The 12,487-nt window shown below is 30.6% G+C and overlaps 1 protein-coding gene across 3 annotated transcripts in view; it reads left to right on the top strand.

The window, feature by feature from the left end:
- The window catches only part of hlk (hulk), a 31,444-nt gene that overhangs the window by 8,720 nt on the left and 10,237 nt on the right, over window positions 1-12,487 (top strand). For all 3 annotated transcript variants that reach the window (XM_077441955.1, XM_077441962.1, XM_077441970.1), the window contains exons 2-14: window positions 3,019-3,201; window positions 5,429-5,569; window positions 6,077-6,106; window positions 8,140-8,322; window positions 8,405-8,548; window positions 8,632-8,814; window positions 8,896-9,027; window positions 9,103-9,417; window positions 9,511-9,825; window positions 11,058-11,372; window positions 11,497-11,685; window positions 11,935-12,075; window positions 12,163-12,483. In XM_077441955.1, coding sequence (XP_077298081.1) covers window positions 3,019-3,201; window positions 5,429-5,569; window positions 6,077-6,106; window positions 8,140-8,322; window positions 8,405-8,548; window positions 8,632-8,814; window positions 8,896-9,027; window positions 9,103-9,417; window positions 9,511-9,825; window positions 11,058-11,372; window positions 11,497-11,685; window positions 11,935-12,075; window positions 12,163-12,483 — 2,592 coding nt within the window. The remainder of the gene's footprint in view (window positions 1-3,018; window positions 3,202-5,428; window positions 5,570-6,076; window positions 6,107-8,139; window positions 8,323-8,404; window positions 8,549-8,631; window positions 8,815-8,895; window positions 9,028-9,102; window positions 9,418-9,510; window positions 9,826-11,057; window positions 11,373-11,496; window positions 11,686-11,934; window positions 12,076-12,162; window positions 12,484-12,487) is intronic.

Consider the following 12,487-nt stretch of genomic DNA (forward strand, 5'->3'; position numbering starts at 1 on the left):
CGCACTGAAAAGTCATTTGTAAAAATTAAGTGTTATTTGTCAGTCTGACATGAAAAGCTCACGGTTCTCACAGTAAATATATACATGTATACATGTTTTTATCTATAGCATTGAATAGTGTTTCATATAATGCAACATATGTATGTACGTATGTATTTATATAATTTTGAATCGGTTTTCATTTGATATATAGCAATAAAAAATGAATTTTAATATCATTCTGAGATTTGGAAATTAAAAAAAGAATTTATTTTTTTTGTTTTTATTCGTCATAAAAGCTAAACATATCATGATTTGTTAGTTCAATGCAGATACATTTTATGTTCCTCATATAAATTTTACAGGTGCTTTTATATACATACATACATACGTATTGAAAAACACAAGATGTATGTCAAATTCGACGTTTTAAAAATGCTGAAATAAATCAAACGCCGAGGAATGAAATGTTTCGAGAAAAATGATTTAAATTAGTACTGTTTATGATTTTATTTATGTTGAATTGAAAGCATTTTATTTTCTGCACAAAATTAAATTCTTTATATGTACGCAATTTGAGAACATGCGATGCTTGGAATTCAAACCAGCAGATTTTTTCACTGTTTTAAATCTTTGCCGTCTAGTATTATTTTTAAATTGTCATTATAGTCGAACATCGATGAGATTCTTTTAAAATTTTCCACCTTCTATTGCTATTTAGGTGGTCACCCACACACTTTCCCTAATCTCTTCATTACATATATTGTTTTTTTTTATTTGCTATTTGCTGATTTTCTCGGAATCAGGTCTCCCGATTCTTTAACATATTTCTCGTCTCATATTATATTTGGGGCATAATATCATATCACATTAACGAGGAAATCAGAGATTGAGCTAGATGTTTTGCTATTCCAATTAAAATAACAAAATCATATAAAATTATTTTAACAATAATAATTAATATATTTGAAAACAATGAAAAATACTGTTTGCTCTGAAGCTGTAAAAACAGGTCAAGACTGAAAATTGCACTCAGAACGATCCAGGAATAGATCAGGGCAGCTGAGGTATTAACGCGTTTCCTTTACGATTATCACCTCGTTTTCAACGTTATATATGTATGCATGTACATATGTATGTATGTATATATGTATCTTATCATGAATTTAATTTAATATTTCATCAAAATATATAAATGCATATCTTCATATAATATAATAAATTTATTGGTAACTTCAAACTCATCATTAATAATTTTTTTCTGGTGCTATCTACCTGTGATAAATCATCTCCAATAATACCTATATATCTATTCTTCCGGTCATGTGTGGGTACTACTGAATAATTACTCCATCCCCCAATATTACAAATTACTCTTCTGAATCTCTCACATTCAGACTACCAAATTGTAAAGATTCTTTTCTTCTTTTCAAGCGTCTCAATTGGTAAGTTGTATTTAAAAACCTTATAACCTCCGTTGATGTAGTCTCTCTTCGTGTTTTACATCTATTTTTTCCTGAAATTTTAGGTCCTTGTTTATCTCTGCATTTGTCACGAAGCGATTTGCATCTGTGATGATTCCCATAAATTTATTTTGGTATCATTGTACACATTCAATATTGGATAGCTTATTAAACCCGCACAGTTGTATGCCATACGTCCATACTGGCTTAATAATGCCTTGGTATATATTTTTGCAGTATATGTCTAATTTAGATTGTCTTCCTATTTGCTAGTACATCTTTCTTCGTTTAATTTGGATATACTTTAGTTTATACTTCCATGTACGCCTTGAATAGAAGTGCAATTCTTAATGTTTGGCTGAATTATCCTATGGAATTTGAACCCTGTTGATTGAAGTCTGAAGGTTGATATTTTTTCGTCGCAGCGTAAATGTGACTTGAATTGATATGAGCTCGTTCACTTCTTCTTCACAAATCTTCCAATCTGTGGTCCATCGGTTGAGTGCACACTGTACGTTTTCAACCACCTCTGTTTGCGATTTGCCCAGTGATATCAATCATGAATGTTTCTTCTCTTGTCAGGATGTCGGCAGTATAAATCATAAATAGAATAAGTCCTATTACGCTCCCCCGTGGTACTCCTGCTGTGGTTGTAAAAAGTAACAGTTTGCATCTTCGTGGATGACTAACATAATTGAACATAAAATTATTAATATTCACTATTATTATCATCAGACTTCGGCGGTCAGGATGATAACCCACAAAAATATTTAACTAAAAAAATATTTAAAAAAAATATATTTAAAAATATTTAACCCACAAAAAATGGTTCACTATTGGCAATTACTATTATCCAACAAAGCAAGGGAGCAAAAACAGATTGACAATAGTAAACCATTTTTGTGGATTAAAGTATCCTATCCACCAAATTCTGATTATTATAATTATTATGTAAATGCAAATTTTAGCCTACTACTTGACCTTTATGGATTATTGAACTTTGGAACTTAGAACTTTAGCCATAATGGATGGAATGTATAAAAAATGACAGAAACACCTTAAACTACTCAAAACCTAAATGAAAATATCGAGTGTCCATTTGTATACACTTCATTGTTTTAGTTTAGACTGATAGTAAACGTGCTGCTCTATAAAAAATACAGTTTAGTTTCATGCTGTTTAATAACGGCGATTGTTTTCATAAAATTTTGTTAATGTCGTGTTCAGAATTATAATTATCGGTTCAATCATCCCCAACCTCCTTGCACCTGAAGGTTTTGTCAGAATATCACGACAAGTAAAATCATGTAAACAAAATTGTAAAGAGAAACTATATTGATACATGTTTTTATTTGATGAATATATATATAAAACTAGATCATGAAAACGTGATTTTTCGCATGATCGCAAAACTTCATCAATTGTTACTACGTACATAGATAAAATAAAAACACACTAAGTTATATTCCATATAAATACACAAATATATACATACATACATATATTCATGTATGGTATCAGTAACGTGGAGGATCTTTGATTAAGTTGGTTTTAACATGTTTCATTTGTGTTTTAGACGCACGTAGTTGTGTGACTTGTGACAAGGTGCTTGCAGAACTTGAAAAGATAGACGATGACACGGACACGTTTGGTGTTGATTTCGTCAAGATCAATGACAAGCGCCTCGCCAAGCACTACGGCATCAAAACGTTCCCCGCCCTCACGTACTTCCGTGAGAAGGAGCCGATTATATACGATGGTAAGTACCTATCTATTAATTTGAATATTCAACTATTGTTTCAGTGAAAGGAAAATTTTGTGCAAAATTCGGTCGATTTTTCCACATAACAAAATAAAACAATCCCGTCATTATCTCACCAATTAGAATCTCATCAGTATAATTTGTCTACATGTTAAAAAACAAGAAAACTTAATCCTATGATAAAATTGAGTATTTTTGCTCGCAAGTATACCGCAAATAAATATTATTTATTTTTATTTCATCGCCGGCTTTAATAAATGGCTAATCTTATTCTTTTGATCATCTTAGAATACATACTATAAGGAAAAATCCACGTTTTCCATAAAATTTTCTTATGATTCATGTACGTAAGTGTTGAATCGACATTCTTTAACGAGTTTGGAATAAAAACATATGTAAATAAAAATTAACATTCAAGAAAAAAGCAAATTCTTATCACACAAATAAATACCTCAAGCGAAGTAAATTTATTGACAAATAGTAATTATGTATGTATAATTTGTATGAGCATATATTTATGTATGTTACAGTCCAAATATTCACTCCAGTTCGTTAATAAAAAAATTATTTTGTTCATACATGAACTTGGTTTTAGTGCTAACAGTAAAAGTTATCTTCAAATAGACTCACCAGGTGTCACATATTTTTTTTATCTCTCAAAACTTTTGAGCTGTCAAAACATTTGAGATGTCAAAACGCCAAATATTTAAAAGGGAAATTCTATGGAAAACACATTACGGCGTTGCTATAATATCCGCTTCCGCTAATTTTTAATATATTACAACCTAGGGTAAGCATATGTATTGTTATGTACCCCGCTTATCACTCTAGTTCCCACAATATCAAATGTACTTTTCACACGCTCATATACGTGAATAACAAAACCATAAAAATTCCTGTAATAGGATATTCAGATAACACAGGAATGTGCCCAGCCCATATGATAATTTTGGTGGCAGCGGTTTGAATACGATTCATAAATTTAGTTACGTCTTCGTCATGTCGTTGCTTCAATTGTTGAAGTTCCAATAATAATATAGAGTAATTTTTATGGGGACTATAATTTCTAACAAGCGCTTCTTTTATACTATTGAAATCTCTAGTATTTATATTCGATATAATTATTCTTGCAGATCCCGTAATTTGAGATACAATGTAATTTAATAATATTTTACGTTGGGAATCCGATGCTAATATGAGAGCATTCTCACAGTCATCGATGAATTCGTACAATGGTATTGAACTACCATCATACCTTTTTATGAATTTAGTGAGTGTGTTGAAGTCTATTACTTCTTGAATCACAACTTCACCTTCACTATCCTTTTTAGGAGGCATTCTTAGAATTTAAATATCAGCAGCTAAGTTTATATTGTGTGTGTTCGTGTAATGTGTGAAGTATCAGAAGACTTACACTAATACAATTTCCATATTGATGTTGGTTGTTCTTGGTCTCGAAAATCTGGGAAGGTCCTTGCGAGGTTGTAGGATGTAGAATCCGCCGTAACTGCTACGTTTTTTCGCCGTTGGTTTAAAATTATTATTTTTATTTTTATTAAAACTGAACTGTACTTCCGAACGTCACTAATTCACTCAAGAGCAATAATTGCTGATTCCCTCGGGAATGATAGATACTAAGATCTAATCTGAATAGCTACGTTTTTTGGAATGTTTAAGTTCACGAAATTTATTAAGATTTAATATCTTATTTAGCACTTTCACTTTTTAGGAATTTTTCCTCTTTTTAAAACTTTCACTTATCCTTGCACGGATATTTTTAATTTAAACCAATTGACTCATCCCACCGCTGCCACCAAAATTATCATATGGGCTGGGCACATTCCTGTGTTATCTGAATATCCTATTACAGGAATTTTTATGGTTTTGTTATTCACGTATATGAGCGTGTGAAAAGTACATTTGATATTGTGGGAACTAGAGTGATAAGCGGGGTACATAACAGTATGTACATACATAGTATATGGGACAAACGATTGAAGATACTTAATTAACTGTGAATGAATAGTTCATTTGTCAATTTGTTCTTGTATATGAATAAACTACTATGTTCATGAACGAACAAAATGTTCACTTGGACTTACATATATAAATTGTTATGTTTATTTAATATGTACTATTTATTATACATAAAAATCTACACAATAATATTGCCTAATGGTAGTCAAATAAAATCACTGTGTTAGTAATACCATTTTCAATCCAGGTGACTTGATGGACGAAGATAATGTCTTGGATTTTCTTACCAGTCTCGAAGCGATGGACAGACCCGACAGAATAGAAGAGGTCAATAAAAAGATATTATCGAAAATCATCGAAGACACTGAATATGTCGCTGTACTCTTCTGTAAGTTAAAATATTTTCAATTTTTAATTATAATATCAATTTTCGATTTTTTCTACTACGAAAATTGTAAAAACTATAATGTATGAATCATTCTATTTTCATTAACCAATAATAATCTCTTGCAGCGATGTCATGTACCTACTGTATAATAATCGTTTAGTAAATTTATAATAAATCAGTTATTTTATTAATATTTAGAATAGTAAATAATTGTATTTGCAGTAGTTGTAAATAACACAGTTAATATTGTAATGTAAATTGTGTCTTTGGTTAATGTTCAGGATTTATTTATTTATCTATTCGGTAGCCAAATTTCTACTAAAGATAATCCAGTGTTTACATACGATCGAACGTTACATGATACATTTAATAATATACTCGTTTATATACACGACACGAACTATTTCACACATATTAAAAATATTTTTTTTGGTTTTTTTTTAATATTTCGAAAAAATTGACATTTCCAAATTTCAAATTGGTATGTTTATTTGTTTTTTACGATAGGTCCAAATGCACAGACTTGTTCGGCAAACAGTAAGTATTTAAAAGACCCGCGGAAAATTATGTCCCGATTTATGAGCTTTACTTCTGGACTAACACAAACTGTACCATAAATCTATTATAATTTTCTAATTCAATTAAAAGGTGTGATTGATTCTTGGAATAGTTAAAGACTGCACCACACAAACGCAAATGCACTTTTAAACGCACGATACACCTATAGCTATTTATGCACAACTTATCTAAATTTCAACAAAATTTCACTAACCTACATACAGTTTATTAAATAATACTTTGCTGATATCAAGAGCAAATTGTGAAATTTTGGTATGCTACATACGTATTATAAAAATCTAATGGTGAACATGATTTGAGCATAGCTAAACTTAAAATTTCATAATTTGCTATTGTACATACACAACACTGAAAGACCTGTCTAAAAAAAATCTATATTTTCTTCAATACTGTTAATACTTTTAACAAGAGAAATCACCGACTTCCTTTTGCTTTATTATGTTTTCAACGTCCTACAAATGAAATGGACGCAGTGTTATAAGCTTCTCTCCGTGAAACATTTATTTTTACATACATACATATGTAATATTACACATTACACTTATCTCATTATAAATATATATATGTATATATATATATATATATATATATATATATATATATATATATATATATATATATATATATATATATATATATATACATATATATAATGGAGAATCGGCGACATTAAAAGGCGGTCGTAATGAATTGTTCCTGAGAAGAATGTTAATTTCAGTAATCATAGTATGTAGTATAAACGGTCTGACCACGACTGGACAATAGCCAAAATCACTGTCTGGTATGCGAATAGTGGTCCTTAAATTGATCCCTCTAGGACTTCCTCTAATCCTACTTTTTAGCACTATCCTTCCCATGGAAGTATTATATGTGCATTTCGTGAATCATTTCATATAAAATATACAGAAATCCATTAAAAATTTCAACTAAATGATAAGCTCTTATCATTTTCCTGGAAAAAAACAGTAAATAAATTAGTATATATAGCAAAAAAAATTAAAAATAAGATGAACTACTTCATAGTTTTAAATATCTTTTGTCATTCGTCTATATTATGTGTAATATTTAAATTTATATACATTGTTATTATTCAACGACTTATCAACATAGTGAGTTAGTAAATTTTCGCTTCCACAATTATCAATTTTATGATAAATTCTATATCAATGCTAAGTATAATATGTGGATGTAAGGTATGTAGTTCTAGTGGTATTTATTTTTAAAAGAAATCCATTAGTGAGAAAATGTAGGACGCGGCAACCGATAGAGATCTCATTTGCAGGCGTCGTGAACCACCGAATAATAAAAAAAATAAAATTTGATTTTAAAAGAAATCATGTGTAGTGTACATTCCCGGGTTTTGGTTGAAGTTAAATCGGTATCATTACAGCTGGCATCGCGGTGACGAATTCTACATTATTTTGGTCACGATCTATTTCAGTGGAACCATTTTGCACGACTCCGTACCGAACGATTGACACTATAGCCAAACCTACGAAATTATGTCATATTTGAACCTGCGAGAAAGGTGACAATGGCCGACCATGTGTGGCTCTTAGCCAGCACTTTTTCTAGTTTCACTCTTGGCATGGAGACGAGTCGGAAAACCACGTGTTGATTTTCACAATGATCGTCCGTAATACTGATATTATCTGTGGTCTTTAAATTCACATTCACATTCGTAGACATTCAATGGAAATAGTTTTGGTAGTAATCGACATGCATCAGGATTCCTATTCAAATACGCCTTATCGCTTATTCTCCATAACTAACACGATGTATGTACATACTTATTATTTATGAATTATCAATCGAAAATTTCACCCCTTCGCTTTGTCTCGAAGAATCCCCTGCTTTAGATGTTATGGTGTACCTACTTATTTTGTTTCAATGTTTGCTTTAGCGGCACACATATTTTTATTCACTTGGAAGTTATAACAACTCTGAGCTATTTTTTTTGTTTTAACTGTGTTTGCAAATGTTTGCGCCAGACAAACCAGAATGCAAAAAATGCTCCAAGGCCTTACAGGAATTGGAGAATATTGATGATGAGGCCGATCAGCTTGGCATTGGATTTGTCAAAATACACGACGAAGAACTGGCCGAAGAGTACAACCTCGGTGATCTGCCCAAGCTCGTTTACTACAGGCACCAGATTCCCATCATATATGAAAGTTGGTTCATTAGAATGTACAATTTTGTAAGTTTTTGATCAAAATCCAAACTGTCTAATGATTTTTTTATAATTAAACAAAGGTGAACTAAGCCGAGAAGAAGATGTATTAGAATGGTTGGTTGCAAACAAATCAACTGGTGACGAAGAAGACGTCATTGAAGATGTCACTGCGAAAACTCTGAACACACTCATTGGCAACATTGATAACTTAGTAGTTTTGTTTTGTAAGAAGAGTTATCATCGTAACCGTACTTCTTTTTTGAAACGTAACATATGTACATATAATTGAATTATTTATAAATTGCAGATGATCATGGAGATGAAGATTCCATGACTGTATTGGGAGAGTTGGAAAAAATAGACGACGATTGTGACAAGCACGGTATTCAATTTGTGAAGATAGATGACGAAGATGCTGCCAAAAATTTTGGCATTGATTCAGTACCAGCAATCGTATATTTTGAAAAGGAAATTCCAAATATGTATGATGGTAATAACTTCGGTAATCGGTTTATATTCGTATTCGATTTTTGATTGACATTAATTATGTGTTTCACTTAAAACCTATCAGGGGATCTCGAAGATGAAGATGAAATACTGGAATGGCTTGTTAGTCAATTAGAAAAGGATGAAATCGAAGATGTCACCGACGAAATGCTAGATCGGCTCATTAAAGAAGGAAAAACAATGGCTGTATTATTCTGTTAGTATACATTGACACATTCCGTTATTCATGTGCTATACAAGAATGAATGACAAACTAATTTATTTTTTTCAGATGATAATAACGATAGAAAATCACAAAAAGTTTTAAACGAATTGGAAAATATCGACGATGAATGTGATACTTTGGGTATTATATTTGTCAAAATTGATAATGTAGAAGAAGCTGAAGAATATGGTATAGAAAAAATACCATCCTTGCTGTATTTTGAAAAAGGAATTCCTACTATTTACGAAGGAAACTTAGAGGACGAAGACAAATTATTAGAATGGCTACGAACTCAAAGTGAAAGTGATGAAATAGAAGATATAACTGACGAGATGTTGGATATAATCATTGAAAAAATGCCTTACGTTGCTGTCATGTTTTGTAAGATATTATTTAGTTTAGTTAACTCCTACATATGTTTAACTATAAATAGTTTTATTTTACTATTCATAACATATTCTATGTGTATTTTAGATGACAAAGATCAGAAAAAAAGTCAAAAAGTCTTAGCAGAATTAGAAAATATAGATGATGAGTGCGACCAAAATGACATTGCTTTCGTTAAAATCGATGACGATAAGGAAGCTAAAGAATATGGTATCGAAACCATACCAACAATTGTGTTTTTCGAAAAGCGTATTCCTCATATCTACGAAGGGGACTTGATGAAAGAGGACGAATTACTCGGTTGGCTTCTTCATCAAAAGAGACATAGTGAAATTCCAGAAGTTACCGATGAAATGATGGAAAAGCTTTTAGAAACTTCGCCTTATTTAGCTGTTATATTCTGTAAGACACTATATTGATTTTTATTTTTTTTTTTAAGTTTGGACCATTGTGGCATTACAGGAATTTCTAATTCGCCACAATGGTCAAAAATATAACAGAAAAGAAAAAACTAATTAACTAAACAAAAATGAAATACATATTAATACATAAAATTCATAAAAAACAAAAGCTTAAGCGATATAATTAGTCACATAGCATACACGTAATAATAATTTTAATTTCATTATATGTATCATATATATAAAGACGGTAATCTGTGTGTGTGTGTGTGTGTGTGTGTGTCCTAACTCTCGCCGAAAATAATGATGAGTCGATAAAAAGCCTAAACTTAACGTAATTATAATAATTTTATTTAGCGAGGTTTTGAACCATTTTTTTTTGTTTTCATATTAAACAATTAAATAGATATTTTTTAATTAAAATTAATTATATTTTAACGATATTCGAAAAATAAAATGAATTTCGAAATATACCAACTTGGGTTTCGAACCCGTGATGTCTTGCTCTAGACGCCAAGGGAAACACGGCCTCTCTCAAGGAATGTGTTATAAATGACACATAATCTGGCCACATTGTCATATCGGGGTGACCTGTAAAGACACTGTGGTATGCTTGGGTATTAAAAATAAATAAATAATGTAACCAAGTTTTCGACCTATATTATTATTCAAGGTTGCGAGGTCAATGACCGAAGTTTTTTTATAACACGACCAAATATTTACGTTAACCTCTTGATTAAAATCATTTTCACGAATGTGTTCATATAAGAGTAAGTGCATATAATTTTATTTCGCAAGGTTTTCAGCTTTTTGTTAAATTAAATTATTTAAAATATTATTTATTTATTATTAATATTAAATTAATTATATTTTAACGATATTTGAAAAAAAAGAGGATAGCGCATCGAACACAACCTGTTTCTTTATATGAGGGGTATAAAAGCAAAAGTGCCTATGTCCTATGTGGACATAGGCACCTTTGCTTTTATACCCCTCATATAAAACATAAAACTTTATTTTAATTCGTGTATCAAATCCTTTCCGAAACCACCCGTTGAAATCAACGGGCTCAAAACTAGTTTATACAGAATTACCCTGATCTAAAAAAAAGCAACTTTTTCATACTTTGTTATTTATAACAAACATGTAATCAAAAATAATAACTGCATATATCTATAAATGTATTTATTTTAATATCACACTATCATAAAATTTCAACCACTCTTATTGCAGATGACAAAGATGACAAACAGGACATTAGAATCTTAAATGAACTTGAAAACATTGATGATGAATTGGAAAAAGAAGGAATTGTCATAGTTCGTATGGATAATGATGCTGAAGCAAAAGAGTATGGCATCGACCATTTACCCACATTAGTTTATTTTGAAGATAAAATTCCTGCTATATATGAAGGAGATCTTATGAACGAAGACGAAGTTTTGGACTGGTTGATCAAACAAAAAAATACTGCGACCATAGAAGAAGTTACAGATGAAATTTTAAAAGACCTTATTGAAGAACATGAATATGTGGTTGTATACTTCAGTACGTATTAGTATAGTTAATATATTTCTTGGATTTCAATATGTATGCGTCCCAAATATTCTTGGTGTAAAATACAAAAATATGTTCATATGTTTCCATTAAACAAAATTGCAATTATATTTAGGTGGAAAATGTGAGGAAGGAGAGCATTGTGACAATATTTTGGATGAATTAGAAAATATTGATGATGAACTAGATGAAACCGGAATCATTTTTGTTACAACTGAGGATACGACAGTAGCTAAGAAAAATGGAATCAAAAACTTCCCAGCGCTTGTTTTCTTCAGAAATAAAGATCCTCTTGTATATAAAGGTAACACATTTACTTTATCTATGTATGTTTTCTGTATCTCAATCGCCTACCAAGAAATCTCTCATAGCCGGGATGTACAATGTGCGAGTCATTAGAGAATTTTGTTTTTGATACTTACATTCCTCAATTATACATATTTATATGTAGATAAAGTCATAGGTTGGCCATATCCAATTTTTTTATTAATTTAATAATCATACAAAAAATCGATAAATACTTTTATTTTTTTTATTTTTTGTCAATTTTTAGGTGATATTGAAGATGAAGATGAAGTCCTATCGTGGTTAACAGATGAAGATACCCTGGAAATTCCCGGAAAAATTGAGGAAGTAAACACAAGAATGTTAGAAAAAATATTAGAAGAAAATGATCACATTGTTGTATTTTTCTGTACGGAACATTTGTTAAATTTTGCGATTGAAATGTTTTGTAAAACAGGTATATGAATCTATATAATACATTTTTTTTTATTTTCAGATAAAGAAGGTGATAAAAAATCTCAAAAAATTCTGTCTGAATTGGAAAATATTGACGATGAATGTGAAGAGAAAGATATTGACTTTGTAAAAACCTCAGATGAAGGCATTGAAAAAGAATATGATTTAACATCTTTACCAGCGCTAGCATTTTACAGGCATAAATTTCGAACTATATACGATGGCGATTTAATGCATGAAGAAGCTATTTTGGATTGGGTTTTAGATCTTCACGACTCTCAACCTGATGTCATTGAAAATGTTGACAGAAAAACTTTAAAAGTGCTTATCGAAGATGTTGAACACTTAGCTGTATATTTCTGTGA

The sequence above is a fragment of the Arctopsyche grandis genome, chromosome 1 (genome assembly GCF_051622035.1).
Source record: "Arctopsyche grandis isolate Sample6627 chromosome 1, ASM5162203v2, whole genome shotgun sequence".
Lineage (NCBI taxonomy): Eukaryota > Metazoa > Arthropoda > Insecta > Trichoptera > Hydropsychidae > Arctopsyche > Arctopsyche grandis.